Here is a 26,255-nt window from a genome sequence, read left to right as displayed (position 1 = left end):
AGTCAAACGTGCCAATAATCTCACTCCCCCAGCTTTGCTGCCAACCAACATTCGGTTAATTGTTAAATTGCAAGGCTGCTGAGTGGTGTGGAGCCTGTTTCACTTTGATTTGGTTCTTCCTTTTTCCTGTAGCTCAGTGTGCCAGCTGCTGGTCTGCCTCATCTATCCTGACATAAACTCATGAACTCAGCCTGGGGAAAGTGGCCAGCCCCTCCCTGTCCCCTCTAAGAATCTTAAAAAGAAAATAGGACTCTTCTCTTCAGTCTCCGCCACCATGTTAAAATCTGTGACAACCAGTCAGGGAAGTGCTGTGTCCTACAGAGCCGGAGGGTAATGGCCATGTTTAGAGGAAAAGGAATGGGGTTTCCTGGCAAAGGGCCCTGAAACAGAAGGTGGGGCTAATACGAGTTGGGAAGTGCCTAGGAATGCCATTCTGACTGTAGCATAGATTCTTCTGATGGAGGAACAGTCCAGCGGGCCGAGGATGAGTATGACCTGAAATGTGGAGAAACTCTTCAAAAGAGGTCTCCAAGGATGGGCTGGACCACCCTGGGTGCATGCATTTTTTTATTACGATGCATTCCAGCATCGGAACTGACAGCCACTCGGAGGTTTTTATCAGGATTCCTGCCATGCCTGAGATTCCTTGAGGGCCCTGAGCACTCTGCCTTACCCCATCATTACTTAGTTGATTGCTTACTGGCATGTTATCATTCTCCGAAGTCCATAAGCATTCACATAGCGTCTGCTTTAAAGAAAACGTACACACTGTCATGGGACTAGGCATTCCCTTGAAGAAGGGGGAGAGGGAGAAGTTGTCTTCTGAAAGGCATTCAGGGCAGAACTCACAGCCTTGATCATGACCGTGGACCTGATTTTTGTTTACACACCAAGGAGGAAGCCACCTCTTGGAGCAGACTCACATTAGCCAAGCCCATAAAGCAAGGACGCCTACTTACGAACTTACAGGAGAATAGACTGTAACAGGAACTCCTGAGCTACCACACGAGCACGGAATTGGCACTGGAAGTTAAAGGAACTAATGTCAGATGGCATTTGGCACCTTTCTTTCACAATAGTCCTCACGAATGGAACTTGAAAACTCACAGTCCTGTGACTAACTCTCCATCTCCCCTGTGCAGTGCTTGGCAGGGGCACGGCCAACATTTGCCTCAGCGATGTCTTCATGCCGAGTTTCCATGATGCCAACACCCTCGGTTACGTTTCACATTGCCTATATCTTCAACCAGATCTGAATCAATTCCTCCAACTTTGAAGATATCCTTCGTTTTAAGGTGACTTTACATAATTTGGTCCTTTTTAGTGTAGATTCCAAGTGTTGGGTGGCATCTCGGTGTAGGCCCCACTTATGCGTCCTCACTCATACTATTGCATCATTAGCATCTTTCCTGAAATCTATGTTTTGGTTCATTCCTACCATAATATCTTTTGGTTATTTATGATATTTCTAATTGTATTTTTGGATGGCTGGACTTATTTATCATTCTCTTCCAAAAAAAAATTTTATCAGTGTTGTGGAGTTATCAGAATATTGCATTACTCATTTTTTGTGTGTCTTTGTTCACACCCATCATATTCCTTCCCTCCTTCCCATGAGTTACACACTTGTTATGAGATGGGTCAAATATGAAGGTCAACCTCTAGATTAGGCACTCCTGTGCGAGTGAGACTGTTAGGGAAAGAACAGGGGTTCATTTCAGGGACTCAGCCTCCGTCTTCATTTCATCCAGTCCTTCCACTTTTCTTTTAGTGCCTTGGAACCTCCAGTCCCTGTGTGAGCTTCCCGGAAGGCTCCACTGCTCCTTGGCTTCGGCCAGACTCGTGAATCAAACCCACAAGTCAGGTCACTCTCATCATTTTTCTCCAGCCACCATATGGCCAAGAATTTCTGGGAAGCTCAGAAAGAGTGTAGCAGCACTGTGTCCGTTTACAAATATTAATGAAAACCGGGTCCTAGAGGGAAGGCTCTGCTCACTGCTGAGACAGGCACAGCAGTCTCTCCCCAATCCCAGCCCTTTCTGATCCCATGGGAACCTCTCCGTTAGAAGCCTTTTCTACCAGGGGTTGAATCCTGTGTTGGCGCTCCCAAGCCTTCTCCTCTCAGAAACCTTGATTAACAACACCAGAGTGGACCCCTTCAGACTTTCTCATGCCCCAAACATAAATCAATGAAGTCTACGTTAAGTAGAGAGTGTAAAGCCGATAAGGAAAGCATGCATATGTCTCCTTTATTGTCACGTCTTCTTTATTGTTCCTGGTTCAGCTTTATAGCCTGCCCTTGGCCAGAAAGCCTTCAGACCCTCTTTCTAGACAAAAACATTCCTTACCAAGATAAGGGCATGATAAAAACCCAGCTCTTGAACCTCATTCAATTTCTTGCACATTATGTCCCAGAGCACTTGGAGAATAGGAGTAAAACACACATTGACAGTGAGGAATCTTAGAGAATGAGAGATGCCGAATGTGTTCAGACAAGCAGATGCCATTCCATGTTCAAGTTTCTGCAAATCGTGCACCTTTAAGTTTGACCTCACCTCAGGAAAATATTCTAGGATGGATTGCTCAAAAGACCCTTTGCGATTCCCTAGAAAGAGAACATGGGACCACTTAGACCAAGTCATGGCAAATGCTTTAACTTTTTATTTTTGCTAGATTAGTTGATCCAAGAAACTTAGTAGAAAATGAATCTGGATTTCCACAGGGCGATTTGGAAAGGACTCTCCTAATACCTTCTGAAGAGAGTGCAGAAATATAGACTGAATTCAGTGACAGTTGCCAAAACATGTCTCATTTCCAATGGCAACTTCTCACTTTACCTAATAACAATAAGCCTTTGATCCCCAATTCAAACTGAGACCCTGGATGAGAGATGTAGTAGAGCAGAGGTTCTCAACCTGTGGGTCTTGATCCCTCTGGGGGTTGAACGACCCTTTCACAGGGGTCGCCTAAGACCATTGGAAAACACATATATAATTACATATTGTTTTTGTGATTAACCACTATGCTTTAATTATGTTCAGTTTGTAACAATGAAAATACATCCTGCCTATCAGATATTTACATTACAATTCATAACAGTAGCAACATGACAGTTATGAAGTAGCAACGAAAATAATGTTATGGTTGGGGGTCACCACCACATGAGGAACTGTATGAAAGGGTCGCGGCATTGGGAAGATTGAGAACTGCTGTACTGGAGGGACAGTTAGGCAGACAGCTTGGGGCAGAGCTACAGAATGGTCTTTTCTGCAGGTTCTCGAGGCATTGGGAGTTTGCTAGGGAAGAAACACGATGGCTAACCTGAACTCAAAGTAAAGAGCCATATACCTGAAATATTCTTAAAAAGAATAATAAAGGGAAAAAGTAAATTTCATAATTTTACATTATGTATATAAATACTTACATTTCTAAACCCTGGTACTATATTGTTTGACTTCTTTATAAATAGTACGTATGTATTGTTTGTGTTTTTATTAAATGGAACAGCGACTAGAAGGGCATATAAGGATGTACCTGACAAGGGAAGAAGATAATGGCACTGAGAGGGTACAAAAGGCACATCCACTTTATCAGCAAATAGGGTTGCAAGAACCGGACACCAAAGGCAGACCCCTGACTCAGAGGGCCCGGCGTCCTCGTGGCCCAAGGAGGCCTGGAGGAAATCCACAGAGCGGTGCACTGAAAGGAAAGGAAACGCTCTGAGAGTCTTGCTCATCATGCTTGACAAGTCCCACTTTAATTAGCAGCTGGCAGCCAAGGAGTCTTTTGAAGGACTGGGCAGCATCAAAAGAAAAAGTGGGAAGAAGGCCTTGCTGAAGTGAAGTGAACTGACATCAGGAAAGGCAAGCTGTTGTGGGGACTGTGCTCACTGACAGCTTCTCCTTGGTTAGGAAGGATCTCTTGTGGCCGGACAAGTTCCCACGCCAGGACCTGGAGAGAGGGTGGGGCAGGAATGGGGTGCGTGAGCAAGCAGGCAGCGTTTGTGCTTGGCCGGGGGCGGGCGCCGCGGGATGGCTGTACCCTGGCAGACAGCCGCAGAGCTCAGAGGTGTGAAGCGGGCTCCGTCAGCCACGAGTTGCCTTACAGGAGCTGGACTCGAGGCCAGGTTGACAGGAAGTCGGCAAGCAGGGGCTGGCTTTGCAGGGACGTGGAGGGGTTGGCTGGAAGCAATTGGAGTCACCACTGGACACTTTGCCTGAACCTGTCACACAGCAGGCGGGTTGGCGGGAAGGGGATTTGCAGCCACCTTGGTTGCAGGAGATGGGTCCGCCACAGGTTGGTTGACCAGAAGGCCCGGTGCCACAGGATGCGGGTGTGCAAGAGTTCTTCACAGAGCAAGGGGGCTGGCAGTTAGCTGCCGGCCAGCAGATGAAGGATATGGAAGGAGATGCTTGGCAGGGTGGTGGCTGGCAAGGGGAGGTCACACAGCAAGCAGGATCACAAGAACCGAACATGCAAGGCGATGGCTGGCAGGGAACGGGCATGCAGGGAACTGATTGGCAAGTCTTGAAAACGTAGCAGATGGGCTGGTAATAAGTTGATCTGTAGGGCTGACCTTCGCCACTCATGGGGTGGCATGAACCCGCTTGGCAGCAAGTTGGCTGGCATGGAGTAGCTGCACAGGCGGTCGGTGGGCACGATGTTTCAGGACAGGGAGTCACCTCAGAGCAGGATGGCTGGCAGGACCTAGTGTCACGGCAGACTGATTGGTCACCAGCTGCCTGGCGCGATCCGGACATGAAGATAGGTCTCTGGCAGGAACTTTGCTGACTGGGGCTGGCTTTGCAACACTTTTCCCGGCCGCCGGCGGGTTCTGAGCAGGAGGGCTGACAGGAGCTGACCAGACGAGGAGCCTGACCGGTGCTGGATTCGTAGCAGGCTGTGCAGGAGCAAATGGGTTGGCAAACAAAGCCCACACAGGAAGTTTCTGGAAGGCAGGTAGGGTGGCATGGAGCAGGTTCACAGCCTCCTGGGACACTGCTGGATGGCTGGCAGTGTCCTTGGCATGTGACCAGTTGCCAGGTTCTGCTCCGGCAGAAGCTAGGCAAAAGGATGCCATTTCGGAAGCTGCCACTCGTTGGACACATGGAGATGGTGGGCCCAGCTGGAATGGCCACGGCATTTCCAGGACAACAGCCGTCCATCATGGCGCTGGAGCTCATTTGCCAGGAAGACATCTGATACACAGGGGCCTTTATAGGCCTCCACTAGGGGTGTTGGCGCGACATGGAGCATCTTTCCTTGTTGTTGTTTCCACCGGTTTGCAGGCAGACATCTGATTAGCAAGCTTCAGGAGCCGGGGAGATGCTTTTACAACTTGTCTGTTGAGTGAGGAGTTTTCTTTGCTAAGTTTGGATTCCTGGATGCTGCTCCTGCCCGGCGATGAGCTGTCGCTTTGACAGGTTGTGCTCCGACCTCCTGGAAGCAGGCCTTTCCCAGCACAACCTCTCATCAGGAGGCCGTAGCCCGCTCTCCCACCAGGAATGCAGCTCTGAGCCATTCAATTCAGAAACAAAGCCCTGACCCAGTTAAGGGAGGATGATGTCAGAGAAGGAGAACAGAAAATCAGTCAAGGACATTCTTTCTAGACCTTTCCCACTTAGCTTTCCTGAAACAACTCTGCTAGGACCAATGACAATAGTAACAGCTTCCATTTATCGCATACCTACTACGTACCAAGTCCTTGGCAGCATTTTTCATGGAATCTTTGCAGTGACCCTAGTTACTAGGTATAATTGTCACCACCATTTTGGAGGTAACAAACCAACTTGGAATTTAAATCGTGTTCCCCAAGTTATGCAAGTAATGAAGGGTAGAAATAAGATTCAAACCTAAGTTAGGCTGACCCAAATTCCTCTGAAACTGACCACCTACTAGACCTCCCGACTTTGGAGGGGGAATGGGGTGACTTTAACATAGTGACTGAAGGCTGACATTCTTGCAGCAATACACCTGCTACGTGTGGGTGGCCCAGACCCCACGCAGGGGTCATCTGCCCTCTCCGGTGACTGTAGTCATCAGATCAAACGGGTATGAGTACTTACCTCTGCTCATCAATACATTCAAAGACAATCATTGGATTTGGAAATTTAAAACTGCCATGTGCTTCATCAGGAAAGGTTAAACTCACACTATGAAGTCAAAGTATATATATTCTGTAAATATAAAAATGCAACAACCAGATGTGACATGAGGCCATAGCTGCGAAGTTGTGTTAGTGTTAAATCAACCTCTTCCAAGAGGGATTTGCAAGGTGCTTTTCTGATTCTCCCCCTCTTCTTCTGGGCTGGTCCAGGCTCTGCTTCACCATCCAACTCCAGCATCCCACACCGGTCCACGCCCTGGCCTGGTTCACAATGGAGATGCAGGGTGGAATGGATAGACCATGGCTTTGAGAGCCAGACAAGGCTGCTCTGGATTTCTGGTTCTGCCGCTAACTCACTCTGTTGGACCTCTTAGCTCATGACCCCGTGTTCAAAGTACCAGGAGTTCATCAATTGCATTGATGAACTTTTGCTCTTACTCTCTGTTTGAATTATTGAGAGTGCCGGACATCCTGGAAGATACTTTTCAAAGTACCAGATACAAAATGCCATCACCTTATACCCTCCACCCCCTCATTTTAAAAAGAGACAATTTTCTGATTGAATGATGCCTAGAAAACTCTTCTCCTAGTGGTTAAAATGCCTTTCCTCTACCATTGCTTTTTATTTATTTATTTTTTTTGGTAGGGATACATATATCTTTTTATTTGTGTGTGTGTTCTCTGCTTTCTTTTTTAAATTTTATCTTTATTGTTGAAAGTATTATAGATGTTCCCTTTCCCCCCATTGACTCCCTTCACCTTGTACCTGTACCCTCCCCTCCCCCTGAGGCCTTCACCGTGCTATTGTCTGTGTTTATGGACTATCATATATGCATATAAGTTCTTTAAATGGACTGACATAGGAAAGGGGCGATGGAATGAAATCTACCATTGCTTTTTATGTCACAGCATCAGTCACTTCTTTTGCCCTCATTTCATTGCTATTCATTTCAGCATCTTGTAAACTACACGGGTCCCTAAAGGATGTCTTATTCCTAAATATATATCCCAAACCTCTCATCTCCCAAAAGGAAATACTTGAGAGATGAGAGGTTTGGGATGTAGATATTTAGGAATAAATACCAAGTAAGTTAATCAAAATGGGACTTAAATGTATTTGAGAAACCAGTCAACTTCAATCTGAAAAAGATACCTAAATCCTTTACCCATATATACCACTGTTACTGTTTCAAAGAAATCCATTTTTACATCCATTTTTTCTCTATTTCTTCTCTTTCCTCCCTTCTTAAGAAACCTCTCAAGAAGTTGGTAAAAGAGTACAAACTTTCAGCTATTAGAAGGAGTTCTGCAGATCTAATGGCTATAACATGGTTGATAACACTGCATTGCATAATTAAAATTTGCTAAGAAAAGTTATATGTTCTCATAAAAATAATAGATATGTGAGGAGATGAATGTGTTCATTAATTAGATGGGAGAAATCCTTTTCCTATATATGTATATCAAATCATCATACTGTACATTTTCAATATCTTAAAACTTTATTTGTCAATTATACCTCAGTAAAGCTGGAAAAAAACATCTTAATAAAGACAACTTTCATTTAAGTTCAAGGCACAAAGGACTGTTGGGATCACATCAGGAAATACGGCAATACAGAAAAATCACAGGTTTTGGGCAGAATTGGGTTTTAATCATGTGTATGTTACCAGCTATGACTATCCTGAATTTTGTGTTTATCATCCCCTTGTGAATATAGATGTAAAATATACTGGAGGCCTGATGCATGGAATTCGTGAAAGGGGATTGGCCCTCGCAGCCTGGCTTTATCCAGAAGGTCGTCCGGATGGTCGTTCTGCTGTTTGGTTTAATTAGCATATTAGCTATTTATTATGTAGGGTAGTATATATAACATAATGTGTGTATTTGCATATATGTGTACATGCATATGTACTCATACATATAAATTCATATATGTGTATTGTTTTGAACTTTAGATACATGTGTGCTCTCTGAGGCTTGTTTATATCAATCCACATTTCATTGGTAAGGTTCACTTATATTGCATGTAGCCATTGTCCAGTCATTTTCCTCTGCAGCAGAATAATCTATTACATGACTATACCATAATTTTCTTATCTCTGTGGATGGGCACTTGCATTGTTTGTCCTTTATATTCCTCACCTATAACATAGGGGAGAAGAAATCTTCTCACAGAATGACTGTGCTTTACATGAAACACTGAGTCCATGCTTGGCACAGAGATTTAAAATCTGGCTAACTCCTCTCTTGACTCTGGAAGGAGACAGAGCTAAATCCCAATAGTCTGATGAGACAGGAACGCCAATACCCGTGGCAGGATAAGTTTCACTTTTTACTCTACCATTGTCTAATCCAGTGGTTCTCAAACAGGGGCAATTTTTGCGCACACACACTCCCCAGGGGGGTGTTTGGCAGTGTCTGGAGACATTTTTGGTCATCACAATCTGGAGACACTACTGGCATCTAGTTGGTAGAGGTCAGGGATGCTGCTTAGTATCATACAATACATAGGACAGCACTATAACAAAGAATGACCCAGCCCAAAATGTCAATAGTGCCAAAGTTGAGAGCCCTGGCCTCCCCTCCCTTGTGCTTAGGAGAGCACAAGCTGCATTTTGAGGACAAGGGATAGCCCTTTGTTCTGTGTATTATGTGTAATGGATGATCACTTTGAAGAGACTCCATCCTTAGAGATTATAAGAGGCTATGTATGGAGTTTTTACAAAAAATGTGTCTTACAAGACTAGGAGAACATAAGTAAAGCTCTTACATAAAAAATCCTTTCCTATTGTAATTAGGACCCCCCCCCCCCCCCCCCCCCACATACACATGTTTTCATTCCACTGGGGACCCAAAAGCCACTGGTTTCCTCCCCAGTCTCCCTATATCCAAGAGCATACTCCTCATTGCAGTTCTCAACACCAAGGCCAAAGGGACATTCCAAAACAGTGCTCTTCACGTCACTGCCCAGCATACAATTCCTTGATGCTTTCATGTCATCCCTGCACCATATCCAAGTCCCTCTGTCCAGCATACAAGGTCTGACAAGAGCAGCTCATGGTCTGCTTACCTGACCTCAGAGCTCACCACTCCTCTAAGCACACGTTTGCCCAGGCCTCACCTAGGGAATAGTGTGCTCACAGACAATTCATGTGTGTGCTTCCTCTGCCTAGAACTCTTCCTTCCTGGTTTCTAACTGCTCAGTTCCTACTTGTGCTGAAAGACAAGTCTTCCGTATCACAGTCCCCAAGAATCCTCCCCTGGCTCCCCCTAACACCTTGCTGAGTTCCCAGTGCCCGTGCCTGCCTCTACCCCAGCATTTAGCACGATGAAGTATAGTTCATTGTCTCTCTGTCCATCTGTCTCTCCACTTGAGTGAGCTCCTCTGAGAGCAGGGACTGAGACATTTGTCATCTCATTCCTAGAGCCTAACCTAGTCCCTGGCACCTCACAGTCTCTAATAAACCTTGTCGGATGGATGAATGGTTGGATATAGCTGCTCTCAAAGACGAGACAAGTCAGCTGATGAGGTGATGGCATTAACAAGAGAGAGGTGAAAACAGCATGTCGCTTCAACTCAGCCATGTTTATTGGACAGTTAAATACCCTCTCTCACAGAGGAGGTCCCCAAGGAGCATGAGCACACACAGCGGGGGAGCACAGGCAGGAGGACTGGAAGCAATGTAGCCAGGAAAGAGACTTGAGACGATGTGGCACAGCTCAATGACAACAGCAGACAGGCACCCAGAGTGTCCTCTCAGTGCCCAGGAGGCCTTCATGTGGGCCATTCAGATACTGTCATTTCCGAAGAGTTATTTGAAACATAAGCAGATGGGGAGTGATGCTGCAGAAAGAAAAAGATTCTAGCTACGTCGTGCTGCGCTTCGGGGGGGGGGGGGGGGGTCGGGGGCGGGGGGCAGGCGAGGGGCAGTAAAGCTTCCTCTCTAGTCGGAGGTTTGCTTTGCAGGAATCGGTGGGCTGAGGTCCGTTCAGCGGTTGGCAGGCTTGGTGGCAGCAGGCTGGCTGGCTGTGGCCTCACGGGTGGTTGGGCTGGTGGAGTTGGCCTCCGTGGGCTGGCAGGGATTGTCCTCTGAGACTTCGGCCTTGCCGGGAGTGGAGTCGGCACCATCCTGTTGGCTGGAAGTGGACTTTTTGCAATCTCTTTTGCAGGAGTTAGCACAAGGCAGGCAGGAGCTCATCGGGCGGTAGGAGAATGAAGTGATATAGGCCGGGCGGCGCAGGATGGAGTAACAAGGGCGGTAGCAGGCAGGGCGGTAGGAGATGGACGTCACATACGGCTGCCTGTAGGTGAGGGGTCCAGAGTAGATTGAGCGGTAGATTGGGCGGTAGGGGACCGACGTCGTGCAAGACGGTTTGCAGGAGCTGGGTATGTAGAAAGTCCGCGGGTAAGTCGGTTGGCAGATGGCAGATGCAGAAGACCCCGGGCGGCAGCAGGGAGGCTGGCAGGAGGGAGATGGGCAGGAAACAGGCTCACAGCAGATTGACTGACGGCTCTGGACTAGGTAGCAAGCAGGTTGGCATGGACGAGGCACACAGACACTTGGTGAGCAGGGGCTGGGCTCTGAGCAGATGGGTTGGCAGATGCTGGAGACACAACACGAGGGCTCTTGGCAAGTGCTAGAGACACAAGGTGGTTCCCAAGGGCTCGGAACACAGCAGACGGGGCGAAGGCAGACAGGCTCACAGACCAGAGCCACGCAGGGAGCCGGCTGGCAGATGCTGGGCCCGGAGCAGGTTGGCTCACAGGGACTGGGCTCACAGCAAGTAGCCTGGCAGCTATTGCCCACGGAGCAGACGGATGGGCAGCAGCTAGGCGTGGGGCACACGGGCTGACAGCAAGCAGGTTCACAGACCACTGGTTGGCAAGAACTAGGCACAGTGCAGACAGCTGGGCAGCAGCTGGGCTCACAAACAACTTGCTGGCAGGGGGTGGACACACAGAGGACCGGTTGGCAGGAAGCAGCCTCGCAGCACACAGGCTGGCAGCAACTGCTTACGGAGCAAGAAGGCTCACATGTGGTGGCCTCGCAGCACACGGGTTGGACACAGCTGCTCACGGAACAGCAGGGATCACACGTGGTGGCCTCGCAGCACACAGGTTGGACACAGCTGCTCACGGAACAGCAGGGATCACACGTGGTGGCCTCGCAGCACACGGGTTGGACACAGCTGCTCACGGAACAGCAGGGATCACACGTGGTGGCCTCACAGCACACGGGTTGGGCACAGCTGCTCACGGAACAGGAGGGATGACAGCATTGTGGGCCACAGCTGGATGCTCCGCAGCCATCTTGACAGGTCATCAGTTGCCACGTCTGGCTCTGGCAGGAGCTGGGCAAGCAGACGGGCCCTCTGCAGCTCACCTCCGTGGAGCAGAGAGAGATGGCTGGCACGGAGGGGCATTTCCTAGAACAGCAGTTTCCAGACATGATGGAGGTGCCTCTGCTCCCTGGTGAGTGCTGTGAGGTGGCTGCCTGTCTGGCACAGCTCCCTGGGGCCCTCTCTTTTATACCCCCTCACCGGCATATGGTGTGTTGAGCTCCTGCGTCTTTTCCTCGTTGCTGTTTGGGCCACTTTTCAGAGGAACATCTTATTATGCCAAGGTTTGTTGACCTGCGGTTGTTTATCTACCCATAAAGAAGCTGTTTGTTTATTGACTTGCTAAATGTGGAGTCCCGGGAGTTATAGGCCATCTTGGAATAAGCATCATCACCTTCAATGTTCTGTATCTCTGAGCATCATGAACAGGGAAGAAGAAAAGAACTTATCGTTTATCCATCTTCTATCCTCTGTACCGGGCCCTGAGCTGGATTCAGGGGATGCCCATGCATAAGACCTACTCACTCATTCTCATAGATGTCACTGTCTGGTGGGCAGGCAAGTGTACAGGCAAACTCATCGCCATGCAATGATAAACTTAACAATAGACATACGGGGATTAGTGAGAGGACCAGTGATGAACTCTGTGGAAGAGGGGATATCTGGGATGGATCTCAAATGACTGCACTTTATAGCAGTGATCTTACTTAAAACCATCAGCAATCCCATGAGATAGGGAAACTTCTTCTTCCATTACAGATGAAGGAAAGGAAGGGGGAATTGGAATCCAAAAGTTTGTCACTTGCTAAAGATCGCACATGGCTTGCCTCCTAATCTGGAGCTGCTCTTCTTCCCCCTCACCATCCTGTCTGGACAGACCTTTCTCAGGAGCCTTTGTCAAAGCCACATGTCACAGGCTTCGTCCTGTTCTGTGCCCCAGACCGCTGGCTCTGCCTGTCCCTGGAAGGCACTTGGCCTAGCCATTCTACTTCTGTTTCCTTTTTTTCCTTCCTCTCACCCCCACCTCAAGCATCCAGTAGACCTCCAGAGTTCTTCTTGCATTTGGTGATTTAAAAAAATATATATTTTATTGATTTTTTACAGAGAGGAAGGGAGAAGGATAGAGAATTAGAAACACCCATGAGAGAGAAACATCGATCAGCTGCCTCCTGCACACCCCCTACTGGGGATGTGCCCACAACCAAGGTACATGCCCTTGACCGGAATCGAACCTGGGACTCTTCAGTCCATAGGCCGAAGCTCTAGCCACTGAGCCAAACTGGTCAGGGCGCATTTGGTGATTTTTTAAAATTAAATGTATTGGAATAACATTGGTTAATAACATATAAATTTCAGGTGTACAACTTTCTAATAAGACATCTGTATACTCTATTGTCCTTTGGTGATTTTAACAGCTCCTAAAAGAAAGATACATCCAAAACCCAAAGGGTAAAGAAGAAAGATAGGTATTTTATTTTTTACAAAAGCATTATGATCAAAAGCAAAAACACAAATGCTTTCTCAAAGCATGTGTCAATGCTACTGCTTGAGAAAGACATGATGTGGGAAACAAACCCTAAGTTTAAACACCAAGGACTGATAGCCCTGCTCACTGAGGCCCCATCTTGCCTCCACCATGTGCTTTCAACATCAATACAAAAGGCGGCTTTGGAAAAGCTGAACCATTTTTCCATTCATTCCCCATTCTTCTCTTCATTCATTAATTTATGCAATCATTTGCCCAATTTCAATTTTATTCATCCAACCAACCCAGCCATCAGTGGGTTTTGTGTGATGATACAGAATGAATAAGTTGCAATTCCATAAGGAGCTCAAGTTTAGAAGAAAGATACTGCCATAAGCAATTATGGTACAGTATATGTACAAGTGCTACAACACCTGGATGCACGGGTGCTCTGTGGGCACCCAGGAGAAACAGCAATGTGGTTTTGAGGAAGTTAGGGAAGGCTTCTTAAGAGAGCATGATGCATTTGGGGAGCAGCAAATGGTTCCATAGCTGAGATGAAAAGTGTAAGAGGACAGGAAAGGATAGTGATGGGTCTAGAGGGGTTACTAGCCACTCAATCATGAAAAGCCTATGAACCACGGTAATAAGTTGAATTTTATACTGACACCTGGAGGGTTTTAAGCAGGGGAGTAACTTGGCCAGGTCTGCCCTTTGGAAATATCTCTCTGGCTGTGGAGAAGGGATTGAAGAAGAAGGGTGAGTCTGGAAGTGGGCCGACCATTAGGGGTCTGGGGCAATTACCCAAAAGCTTCATGGTGAACTAACCAGTGCCTTGGGACTAGAGTGATATAAGATGTTTTAAAGAGACAGAATCTACAGGGCTTAGTGGTTGAAAGGGAAAGATTAGGAATAGGGAGTGTCATTCTTTGAGATGTGGATCTCAGCAATAGAGGAAAAGAATTTTAGAAAGCATTGCAGTGGATAAGGCAAGGAGAAGACCCCAAGACCCTGATCTCCACATTTCCAGTTCTTCTCTCCATCCACCTTCTCTTCCTCAGCCAAACCAGCAATAAAATTCCAGATGGAGATGCCCCACCCAAAAAAAAATCCCTCATAAAGGCTCTCAGCCAGAAAACTTGCATAGTATCATTCATTATGCTAGAATGTCATCTCCTCCAAGAATCCTTCCCTGCTAACTGGAATAAGCTTCTCTTTTAACTATCTAGCCCATTCCTACTTTATTGTCTTCTGTAGCCCTTGGCTCCCTTGATGCCATATAAGCACTAGGAGGATAAGAATTTTGTTTATCCTCTGATGTAAACCCAGCACCCAGAGCAGTGTTTGATACGTAGGCAGTTCACTATTAATATTTGTTGAATGAGTGAATGAGGACCTCCATGGACAAGAGGAGCAATTCTCTGTCAATAATTCAAAGAAATTACTACCTTCCATTCATGCTTCCATGAGGCCATGGTCATGAGCAACGAAAGAATGAGCTGGTCTTAATCATAATTGCTCAATGTAGACCAGTTGACCTCTTGGCAACTTTGTCCCTTTGGCATGCTTCTGCTCTGACTGTGGCTTTGTCCTAGGGGTTATAGAGCCAGGAGTTAAGAGGCCAATTTCAGGCAGAGCAAACAATGACCTAAATAGTAGAGTCTAAAACTGAATCAGGGCAGAGTCAAATCTCAAATTCTCTTCCAAAGCAAGATACTGAAAATGCTACTAGAATTTTTAATGCAAAAAAAAAAATTTAAACTCAAGCAACTATCATTAGATACTTGCTAGAACAGCTAAACATTAAAAGACGGACAATATCAAGTGTTAGCAAGAACATGGAGCAACTGGAACTCCCAGATATACAAAATGGTGCAACCACTTTGCAAAACAGGTGGGTAGTTTTTTATAATGTGAAACATTCACTTCCCATTTGCCCAGCAATCCAACACCTAGAAATTTATCCTAAATAAATGAAAATATATGTCCACACAAAAATTTGTACATGAATATTCATAACAGCTTTATTCATAAAAGCAAAAAACTGTAGACAACCCAAATGTCCATCAGTAGATGCATATTTTAATGTAGTTTATTTATACAATGTAGTTTATTCATTCAATAAAAAGGAATGAGCTATTGAGAGCTACAGCAACATGAATAAATATTTAAAAATGTTATTCTGCCGAAACCGGTTTGGCTCAGTGGATAGAGCGTTGGCCTGAGGACTGAAGGGTCCCAGGTTCGATTCTGGTCAAGGGCATGTGCCTGGGTTGCGGGCACATCCCCAGTGGGAGGTGTGCAGGAGGCAGCTGATCGATGTTTCTCTCTCATCTATGTTTCTGGCTCTCTGTCTCGCTCCCTTCCTCTCTGTAAAAAATCAATAAAATATATATAAAATGTTATTCTAAGTGAAAACGTTCACAACAAATGATTTCATTTATATGAAATTCTAGAGATGGTGAAATTTATAGTGACATAAAGCAGATCAATGGTTGTCTGATATTGGGGTCAGGTCGAGGGGACACTACCTGCAAAAGGACACTGGGGAATTTGAGGGATGATGGAAAATTCTAGATCTTGAGTGCCATAGTGGTTAAATATATACAATTGTCCAAATCTCATCAAACTACACTAAAATGGGAGTAATTTATTACATGTAAATTATATCTCCAAGTTAGCTTATAAAAAATGAGACAAAAAAATTTAAAAGCAAAACCAGCATAATCCTAGTTTTATTGTAAAAATCCTTAGAAAGGAGTCTGGAAAGATACATCTATGCTAATAAAAGGGTAATATGCTAATTAGACGGGATAGACTGGTTATCTTCCGGACATCCTTCCTGACAAAGCCAAGGGCTCGGGCGGTGCCTCCTGGGGTCCCGGGTGCCTGTGGCCAGCCAGGTGGAGGGAAGCCTGGGTCCTGGGTGCGGGGCCAAGGCAGAGGCGGTTAGGGGCAATCAGGCAGGCAGACGAGCAGTTAGGGGCGATCAGGCAGGCAGGCGAGCAGTTAGGGGTGGTCAAGAAGGCAGGCAGAGATGGTTAGGGATGATCAGGCAGGCAGGCAAGCAGTTAGGGGTGATCAGGCAGGCAGGCGAGTAGTTAGGGGCAATCAGGCAGGCAGGTAGAGGGGTTAGGGGCAATTACGCAGGCAGGCAGGTGAGCAGTTAGGAGCCAGTGGTCCCGGGTTGAGAGAGGAATGTCTGACAGGCCAGGATCAGGCCTAAACCGGCAGGTGTACATCCCCCGAGGAATCCCGGATTGTGAGAGGGTGCAGGCTGGGCTGAGGAACCCCCCCTCCCGTGCACAAATTTCGTGCACCGGGCCTCTAGTATTAGTAATAAAGCCTGAGTGGTGAGAATTTGAGTGGCTATTATGTCTTCTTTATATTTTTCTATATTTTTTCTATATTTTTAAGAATCATTGCTATGCTTATAATCAGAAAATATTTTTGTTTATTGAATAAAGCATTGCTTTGTAGGAATAAAAATAAGTATTGTTCTCCCAGTACAAGAGCAGAATCAATTTTATTCCACATGTAGCAACTCAAGGTCATATTCAGCAAGAGGTTGAATCAACTACTTCTTGAATTTTAACCTTCCAGCCAAACCCACACATAGCTGGGTCAGGCTCCATTTAGCAGACAGGTGCTCACCCTTCCCCTTCCTGGATCTTCAGCAGAAGGAAAGCAGCTGGTATCCGGACATGAAAACCTAACCCAGAAAAGGGAGACTTTGCCGAAGCATAAGGCTGGAAGAAGGACCTGAACTACCCAGAACATCCTTAGAACCTGTGTGTTGTCAAAATTTTGCTACAGGAATCCCTTCCATTTAGAACCAAGCTTGTCTTATCAAGCCTTCTCCCCTGACTTTGCTAGAAAGTTCTGACCAAACCCGAAGCCTCCGGCAGAACCATTCTAGAACTACAACACAGGAGGCAGCCAAGCACCTCACTCAGGTTAAACTTGGCCAGCATCAGCATTTACCTGGGAGCTTTTAAAAATGCAGGCCCCAGCCAGCCGGGGTGGCTCAGAGAATCAGGAGGTCACCGCTCAATGCCAGGTCAGGGCACATGCCTGGGTTGCAGGCTCAGTCCCCAGTAGGGGTCGTGCAGGAGGCAGCCAACCAATTCTCTCTCATCATTGATGTTCTATCTCTCCCTTTCCCTTCCTCTCTGAAATCAATAAAAATCTATTTTTAAAAATAAAAATGCAGCTCCCAGGGCCTCCACCCTCGGGCTAATGGATAAAACCTCTAGCAGCAAAGCCCAAGGACCTGTTCGTTTAAAAGCCTCCCCAAGTGAAGCTCACATCTCACGTAGAACTTCAGTCTGCACGTGTGGTTCTCAGGCCTCCGTGATAAGAATACCTGGAGTCCTTGTGAGAAACACAGGCTTCCAGGCCCCCGGCCTCCGAATGCTGATTCTGCCTGGCTCAGGGAGGGCTCCCCTTAACTACCCCTGGGGGTTCTGATGTAGGCGATCCACGAACTGCTTGTCAGAAGCGCCTATTGTGGACGCCAGAACGCATTTTTCTGGCCCAGTGCCCAAGACGGGGCGAAGGAAGAGGCGGCAGAACTAGTGTGGTTATGCCAGCGTGCTCGCATTTATTAAGAAGTTAACAGAGAGGAATCTGTGCGTCTCAAACGCCTCCGAAAGCTGACGAGGAGGGGTCAGTCCCAGGGGCACCTTGAATGAGAGGATGCTCACGGTGACCACGTAACTTCGTGAATGTCAAGCCAGCCGCGGGGATGCCCCCTTTCAGCTTCGGGGGTCGCTTTGGGTGGCACCCAGTTTCAATTCCTCACCAGCACGTGGCTCTAGCTCTCAGGGCCTTGAAAGGCCAGGCCGGGCGCCGGAGAAACAAGCCTCCCCTACAAATACCACCACGGGAGGCGAGACACTGTCCTGGAAGGTCCTGGAGACGAGGGGCCTCGCCCGGAGCAGATGGGTGGACGCATTCCGTGGGGCTGCCTCCGTGGAGGGGGCACGGGGAGCTCTTCATTTCGTGTCGCAGACGGGCGTGGGCTGGCAGCACACGGGGCCGCAGCACCCCGAGGAGCCGCAGCAGCTGGACCCGCAGCAGGAGGACCCGCAGCAGCCGCCCCCGCAGCCGGAGCCGCCGCCGCAGCCAGAGCCGCCGCCTCCGCAGCAGCCGGACCCGCCGCAGCAGGAGGACCCGCAGCAGCCGCCTCCGCAGCCCGAGCCCCCGCAGCCGCAGCAGGACCCGCAGCAGCCGCAGCAGCCGGGCTGGCAGCAGCACATCTCGCAGCAGTCCTGCTCCTCACCGCAGCAGGTGAAGCAGTCCCCCGGGCAGCACCCCATGGTCCCCGCTGGTCAGGGCGCAGGTCAGGACCGCAGCCGGAGTTCCCCAGGTCTGACCGGTCACCTGCTGGACGGCAGCTTTTATATCCCCTCCGCCGGGGTGTGGGCCCGAGGGCCAGATGTTTCCTTTGTTATTATTTATGCCCGTGTCCAGAAGGTCTCATTAGCTGCCTGTTTATTTTCCAGCCCTGAGTACCTCAACTCATAAAAAGGCCCCACTCCTCCCAACAGGCTATTTGTCCAGAGGGTAAAAATACACCTTCGGAAAGCCCTGTCATCAGGCCAAACTGGGGCCAGCCACCGTGAGCCAGGGCTGGAGCCAGGAAGGGGAAGACCCCCGGATCTGGCTCTGGCAGGGGGTTCCTCTTCCATGTCTTCTATGGCAAGCGGGCAGCCAACTTCTTTGCCATGGATGCTAATCCCGGAAGAAGAAAATCGTCAAAGCAGCTCAGAGGCCACTGAGGAGGTCTGGCCATGTGGCTCCTGCCAGCTGGAAAGGGCATCTTCATCCTAGCCGTGCGAGCAAGGCAAATATTTGTGTGTGTGTCTCTGTGTGTGGTATGTGGAGTGTGCCTCACGTTTGTTTGGGCTTCATCAGTGACCAGCAATCATGAGTAATAACTGCCCTATGAGACGGAGAGAGACTCATCATAAAACTGCGAAAGGCAGGGGGACCATGTTTCTCTGGGCTGTGCGATGAACCAAACACTCAGCCTTCTCTCCAAATGGGCTGAAAGAGCAGTGGGCAGAGCCTGCAACACCCGGCCTAGGACTTCCCTTGATAGGAAGAGGAGGAGGAGACAGGGGAAGAGGAGGAGGAGACGGGGGAAGAGGAGGAGAAGGAGGGAGAGACAAAGGAGGAAAAGAAGGCAGAGATGGGGGAAGAGGAAGGAGGAGATGGAGGAAGAGGAAAAGGAGGAGGAGGAAAAGAAGGAAGAAGAGATGCAGAAGAAGGAGCTGGAGAAGGAGGAGGAGGAGGAAGAAGAACTGGAAAAGATGATGAGGAGGAAGAGATGGAAAAGAAGGAGATGGAGGAGGAGGAAGAGATGAAGGAAGAAGAGATAGAGGAGAAGGAAGGGAGGGAGGAGAGGAAGGGAGGAAGGGAGGGAGGAAAAGAGGAGATCATTGAACATCCAAGACACCACATTAAAATGGGAACGTTGTGCACTTTTTTAAGACCATCTGTCAGAATGAGAGATAAGCATACCAAATACCCAGAGTACCATCAGTCAATAAAACGCCATAGGAAGACTAGAATCCACAGGAGATGCAAGTCCCCGTGTAAACTCTGCGAAGGATCAAATTTCCTGTCTCCGTTTGGGCTTCGGTACCTTGTCATCCTCTTGGAATGATAATAGCAACTCTGGAATCTATGGGCTCGGCCCTCTGGGAGGCAGCACCGGAGTGGGAGGTGGGGATGGAAGGTGGTGGTGGGTGTGGAGATCTGAATCAAGGGACACAGTCCCTCCTTTTCAATCTCCTTTCCTTTTTCAGATGAGCCTGCAGGTAAGGCAGCTCCTAGAAAGGGCTAGAAGTACTGAAAACCAGGAGGTGGGGGGAATGGAGATGGCGAGAAAGGATGGGCTAGTTGGATCTGATGTGACCCTCAGTACGTCATGGGATGTGGAATGTTAGAACTGGGAGGAACCCCAAAAGATCACGTGGTCCAGGGTTTCTAAACCATGTTTTACAATCAGAATTGCCTAGGTGAGGGTGGGGACTTCTGAAAAAGACAGATTTCAACCTGCACCCAGTTCTGTTAAATCAGAACATGTGCTTGTGGGAGCTTGCGAAGCTATATATTTGAAAGTTTCAGATTATCGACAGGCGAGGAAACACTGATATAACTTAATGCCGCCATGACCATCACCCGCAGGCACTTTTCTATACAGAAGACGATAGCAGGGCACAGGCAGGACACATTCGTGATAGACTTCGTGATGAAGGCTGTTTCCTGGTCCTGCGTTCCTCCCCCACTCCACTCCCACACATGCACACCTCTGGGTAAGTAACACAGCGACCGTCACAGCAGATGCATTCTTTTCATTCTTTTGTAATAATAGGCGATGCATTCACATGGTAAACATGCAAAAGGAATGCAGTGAACAGTCGTCCTTCTCTTCCTGTGTCCCGCCAGGCCTGCCTCTCACCCACCTTCCCTCTGTCCCTCTAACCCCCGCACCTGAACTCACTCATCTAGAATGTGGAAATTGTGATGATAATAGCACCAATCTCATAGGGTTGCTGTGAAGGTTAGATGGGTTATTGTATATGCAAATACAGCACTTTGAACCTTAGAACAGTGATTGGCCACATATTGCTTGATAAATATTAGCTATTATTTACATACAAAAAGAGATAGTTAGATGTACATATAATACATATTTTTATACATAGTTCATTACACAAATGGTAGTGAAATATGCACCCTGTTCTTAACTCTTTTTTCCTCTTAACAAGATATCTTAATCATTCCACATCAGTACATAAAGTTTTTTATAGTATTCTATTGTGCCAATCATTTATTTAACCAATTCTCTATTGAAAGACATTTGTTTCTAATTTCCAATTTTGTGCTATTATAAACTTTATTACTTTAAATATTTACTATGATATAACTTAGCATGTCTTGATGTATCCCTCCCATCAATTCTTGGGATAGAAATTGCTGAGTCAATGAGTTTTTGTATTTGTAATTTTGATGGATGTTGCCAGGCCACCCTTCATAAAGGTTGTACCAGTTTACGCACAGCTCGGCAAAGGGCGAGAGTTCTGTCTCTTCATGCTTTACCTGCAGTGTCATCAGAGTTGGACCTTGACAATCTGAAAGGAAAAAGATAGGATCTTGCAATGTTTTCATTTGCATTTCTGTTTTTGCGAATAAAATTAAACACTATTTCATATGCTTAAATGCCATTTATGCTCCCTTTTCTGTGGATCATCTTTCCTATTGTCCGGTTTTCTATTGGGTTGTTGGTCTTTTTCTTTGATTGACAGGAATCCTTTATGAAATAGAAGGTAAAATATTTGCCTGTATTATGAGTTAAAAATATTGTTTTCAGTCCTGGTTGACATGGCTCAGTGGTTGAGCGTTGACCTATGAACCAGGAGGTCACGGTTCGATTCCCAGTCAGGGCCCTGCCCAGGTTGTGGGGTGTGCAGGAGGCAGCTGATCAATGATTCTCTCTCATCATTGATGTTCCTCTCTCTCTTCCTCTCCCTTCATTTCTGAAGTCAATAAAAATATATTGTTTTCAGGATGACATTAGCCTTTGATGCTGTATTTTAATGCTAATTATATTATTTACATTATAAATTTCATACCTGTTTACTGTGGAATTTCTGAAAAATACAAAATGATTAAATATAAGAAAATAAAAATCATCTATAGCCCCACAATGATGTTTACTCCTAATTTTCTTGTTTCCTTTTTAGTGTTTTTCCTAAATATTTGCATAAAATATTGATATGAATATAGATGGTATCTGAGTTTCGGGGGCTTGGATGGTATCATAGCATAAAAGAGAGTGGCCACTCGTCCATGGTGGGCATCCAGTGAAATGTGCATGGTCCTGTCTTGTTCCCGACCACCATCCTCCCTCTGATGGCACCAGTTGGGATATCTGAGTTCTCCCTGCTCTCTGCAAATTCTGCATCCTTCTGCCACCCCATCTAGGAGGCCCAAGGTCTCCTCTGTCAATTGCCTCCACCACAAAAGTCTAATTGCAATTGCATAAGCTAAGCATTGACTTGAATCATTCTCTCTGCACTTCCACAGGAATCACCCTACCCTGGCGGCGGTGACTATTAGAAAGACCCCACTGATGCCCAAGTCGTGAGGAACAAGCAGCAGGAAAAGAAATGGCAGGAGAAAGGTAAGAGCAGTGACTATTTTAAGGTCTCATTCTGACACGTAGTTTTACAAAATCAGAATCATACTGTGAAAAATTGATTTATGCACTGACTATTGTACTTAACCCGAGAAAATGCTCATAAATGTGTTGATTGTTAAATATTATAAACATTTGGGCATTTTTATGTTGATATAAACCTGCCCCATTTTTGGATATCTAAGTTGTTTCCAGTTTTCCAATATTAAAAGCAATACACTGAGGTGAACTTCCTTAAATACGAACCTTTATGCATCTTTCTTATCTCTCTAAAATAAATTCCTAGAAATGTGATTACTGAATCTTCAGCGTGTTAATAATTTTAAATCTATGAATAAATATTTTAAAATTATCCTCCAGAAAAATTGTCCCCATTTGCACCCATTTCACAGTGCCTTTACCAATACCAGTTTTTTCTTTTTAATTAATTTTATTGGAGTGATATTAGTTAATAAGATTATGTCAGGTGTCCCCCCAAAATGTATATACACTTTAACAGGTGATACCTCGATTTTCTTTCTTTTTTTTTTTTTTTTTGATAGCTCAAAATACATTTGAAAATGAAATGTATTTTAATAAACACTGCCTTTAGAATTATTCAAAGTGTGTATACAATTTTTTGGGACACCCCTATATAAGTTTCAAGTGTACATTTCTATGATACAGGATCTGTGTGTGCATAGTGTACCTCTCACCCAAAGTAAACTCTTCTTCCATCACCATATTTTGACCTCCTTTACCCTCTAATACCCACCTCCTTCCCTCCAGTATCCATCATACGTTGTCTGTGTCTAGAGGTTTTTTTGCTTTTCTTGTTTATTCATTTGTTACCTTTCAGTTTTATATCCCAGGTAGGAGTAAAATCAAGTGGTCCTTGACGTTTTCTGTCTGACTTATTTCTTTCTCAAGAGATTTGTCAAGATTCATAGTCCAATCATGAAATCTCTTTGTCGTATTTATTTGTACTTATTTCATTATTAGTGCATTTATTTCATAGGCCACTTTTATTTCTTCTTTTGGGAATTATCTATTCATGCCCATTTTTCTATTAGGTTATTCATCTTTCCTAGTTTATTTATAAGAGCTTATTTTATGCTACACATTAACTTTCCTTTCTGACACTCACAGATGTTGCAAAATTTGTGCCAGGGTATCATTTCTTTCTAATTGTGCCTATGATATTTTTATGCATAGAATTTTCTTTTTTTTTAAAAAAAATATATTTTTATTGATTTTAGGGAGGAAGGGAGGGGAGAGAGAGGTAGAAACATCAATGATGAGAGAGAATCATTGATCGGCTGCCTCCTGCACACCACCCACTGAGGATCGAGCCCACAACCCAGACATGTGCCCTTGACTGGAATCGAACTCGGAACCCTTCAGTCTGCAGGCGAACACTCTATCCACTGAGCCAAACCAGCTAGGTTAGAATTTTATTTTTATATAAGAGCATCTACTGTATTTTTTCCTGCTACTTTTATGCTTTGAATCTTCTTTAATCCAGACAATGATTAGCTTTTAGTCTTTATAGTTGCATTTTTTTATGCATAATGCTGTTCTCCATGAGGAATTTATTTTGAGGTGTGGCAGATACTTCTTTACAAAAATGTCCTGGTATTCCTAATTGGGGGACTCAAGTGCCTATTAAATTAATGATTGGTGTGCAATAAAGAACAAGGTGAGGAGGTACCGCAGGAGTCATTAGAAACCTAGGCATGGAATCTATTCTGGCGGCCTCTAGTGTCCATCTGTGACATTTCACATGTAGTTCCCGGTGGTTCTTTTAGAGGCAATCACAAAATAAGTCCTGATCTGGCTTCACCAGAAGGAACGCAACAAAAACTTGGTGTACGTGAGAAGCTTATTACACTAGAGGCCCGATGCACAAAATTCGTGCAAGGGTAGGCCTTTCACAGCCCCAGCCATCTCGACCCTTGCAGCCCCGGCTTTGTCCAGGAGGTTGCCTGGAAGGTCATCTGGAAGGAAGTCCGGATGGTCGTTCTGCTGTTCGGCCATTCAATCCATTTGCATATTATACTTTTATTATTATAGATGGCACTGATTTAAATCGTGTGTCCAGTCAACCATCTCTTGGCAAAGGGGGCACATTATCAGCCCCTCCAATGGTGCCAGGTACTGCACTAAGCATTTTCTATGTGTTTTCTTGCTTCATATCCAGGACAGCTATACACAATAAGTATTATCCTCATCTTGAGAAAACCAAGGCTCATGGAGGTCAACTACTTTAACTAGAAGATGCAGGGCTTGGATTTGAACCCAGATATGTCTGCTTCTGAAACCCAGCCTCCTTCCTCTGTGTCTGTGTTTCTTGAGGCAACCAGAGGAAACTGCCTCTTTGTCTTCAGGTAAGTCTTAGAGTAAGATATAGTCAAGTGATTGCGAGTTTCACAAGCACAGAGGCCATAGCTGATTTATTCACCAGTTTACATGCATGGTTACCGGATGGTAGCCACTCATACATAGTTACAAATGAATGGCTAAATAAAATCATAACGGAATGTGAGATGACCCCTCGTCAGCGATGCAGTCAAAAAGTGTCAACTGGAAGAGAATGGAGTCCCTGGTGCCGTTCCTCACTCACCCCTCTCGCTCTCAGTCTCTGCTTTGCTCAGTCGGGTCTGGAATCAGCACTGTTCTGTAGGACCTGCTGCCATAATGGAAATGTCCATGTCTGCTCCACCAACATGGGGTCCACTGGACACACATGACCACTGAGCACTGGAAATGTGGCCGATGTGATGGAGAAACCGGGTTTTTCACTGTATTTAATGTTCATATATTTTCATTGAATAGCCACATGTAGCCAGTGGCTTCTGAGTTGGACAGTACAGCTCGAGATTCTGTTTCAGATGACATGGCAGGCTTGGTTGTTGGAATTAACCTGCATCATGAAAATAGCTAAAAATGCTGTTTTTCCTTTTTTTTTTTTTTTTTTTTAATTTGAGCCTTCTTAAGGCATCAAAGAACTGAGAAGATAGTACAAACTGCAAAGAAATTATCAAAGAACTAAGTAATTGGTAGGTGCTCAGAGAGGTGGACTGAGCACTATAATTGCTTTTCCCTCAAGGACATTTGCTGAATTTGACAAACTTGAATTACAGAAACAGAAAATAAAGTCCAGGTCCCACCCATAGTGGAGACCCTCTAGGAGATCCACCCCTCTGTAAGGCTGGGACCCCAAAGGGCCACACCCTTGGGGTAATGATGAGCCATATATAATCTTAGCCCACCCACACCTACTGCAGGGCACTGGTCTTGCACATCACCTGCGTGATTCCAAAAAATTCAGGCAATGAATTTAAAGAGGTCTCTAACCGGTAGTGCCGGAGTGCAGTGGCAGGAGCAAATGCCACTCTTTTCTGGAGGAACACACAACATCATCCTACCTCAACGAAGTCCCACAAATAATATTCCAAGGAAAATGAAGGTGGTAATCATTAGTGTTGGTCACCACATGTTTCTCTCTCTGCCTTTCACAAATATGGCAGGAATGCTCTTCTTACCTCCTTTGAAGTTGGCATGACTAAGTGACTTCCTTTGGTTAATAACATGTGAATGTTATTCACTGAAGACCGAAGCTTATGAGTCATTGCAGAATGGGCCATCCTCCCAAGCAGATCTGTGCAAGTGTAGCTAGAGTCGGAGGTATTGTCAGCCTGGCCTCTTGAGTAAGCATGATGATTGGAGCCTCCTCATGGCCGGTGGTGGAATTAGAGCACAAGACATACACTCTTGTTGTGCTGAGATTTGGGAAACCTGGGAGTTGTTACTGTGGTAATTGTAACTTTGCCTGTCATGACTGATGCAATGAACAACTCACAGTCACTCATGACTAAGCACACAAGGAAACAAGGCACCATGAGTGAGAGCCAGTAGAAACAACAGAGCATAAACAAAGCACAGAGACTTCAGATACTGGAATTTATCAAACACATCCTATCTAATAAAGAGGGAATATGCTAATTTACCCTCACACCATCGCAAAGATGGTGGCACCCACAGCCGATAAGGAGGGAATATGCTAATTGGCTGCCACACCCTCAAAAGATGGCAGCATCCACAGCCACAAGATGGCGGTGACCAGTCCCCTCAGCCCTGCCGGGGCGGCA

General features: G+C 46.1%; 3 protein-coding genes and 1 long non-coding RNA gene across 4 annotated transcripts; 1 reads left to right on the top strand and 3 right to left on the bottom strand.

The window, feature by feature from the left end:
- Nucleotides 1-4,085: 4,085 nt before the first annotated feature.
- KRTAP29-1 (keratin associated like protein 29-1) lies at nt 4,086-5,168 on the bottom strand. The gene has a single exon (XM_036339513.1). The coding sequence runs from the start codon at nt 5,166-5,168 to the stop codon at nt 4,086-4,088; it is 1,083 nt and encodes a 360-aa protein (XP_036195406.1).
- A 4,866-nt stretch (nt 5,169-10,034) lies between these two features.
- Nucleotides 10,035-11,559, bottom strand: LOC118672358 (keratin-associated protein 16-1). Its single transcript, XM_036342001.1, has one exon. It carries the CDS (start codon nt 11,557-11,559, stop codon nt 10,099-10,101), a length of 1,461 nt encoding a protein of 486 aa, XP_036197894.1. The 3' UTR covers nt 10,035-10,098.
- A 5,933-nt stretch (nt 11,560-17,492) lies between these two features.
- LOC118672170 (keratin-associated protein 17-1) lies at nt 17,493-18,955 on the bottom strand. The gene has a single exon (XM_036341668.1). It carries the CDS (start codon nt 18,233-18,235, stop codon nt 17,912-17,914), a length of 324 nt encoding a protein of 107 aa, XP_036197561.1. The 5' UTR covers nt 18,236-18,955; the 3' UTR covers nt 17,493-17,911.
- A 1,052-nt stretch (nt 18,956-20,007) lies between these two features.
- LOC118672417 lies at nt 20,008-24,702 on the top strand. The gene is made up of 3 exons (XR_004973054.1): nt 20,008-20,239; nt 22,014-22,110; nt 24,305-24,702. It is a non-coding gene; the product is annotated as an uncharacterized LOC118672417 (long non-coding RNA).
- The last annotated feature ends 1,553 nt before the right edge of the window (nt 24,703-26,255 follow it).

The sequence above is a fragment of the Myotis myotis genome, unplaced genomic scaffold, assembly GCF_014108235.1.
Source record: "Myotis myotis isolate mMyoMyo1 unplaced genomic scaffold, mMyoMyo1.p scaffold_m19_p_17, whole genome shotgun sequence".
Lineage (NCBI taxonomy): Eukaryota > Metazoa > Chordata > Mammalia > Chiroptera > Vespertilionidae > Myotis > Myotis myotis.
The sequence above is the reverse complement of the archived record's forward strand: the minus strand, read 5'-3'. Positions and strand labels throughout refer to the sequence as shown.

What these genes read in the sequence shown, in the direction of transcription:
- KRTAP29-1 (XM_036339513.1), bottom strand. Translation starts at nt 5,168, where the DNA reads ATGATGGACGGCTGTTGTCCTGGAAATGCCGTGGCCATTCCAGCTGGG.
- LOC118672358 (XM_036342001.1), bottom strand. Translation starts at nt 11,559, where the DNA reads ATGTCTGGAAACTGCTGTTCTAGGAAATGCCCCTCCGTGCCAGCCATC.
- LOC118672170 (XM_036341668.1), bottom strand. Translation starts at nt 18,235, where the DNA reads ATGGGGTGCTGCCCGGGGGACTGCTTCACCTGCTGCGGTGAGGAGCAG.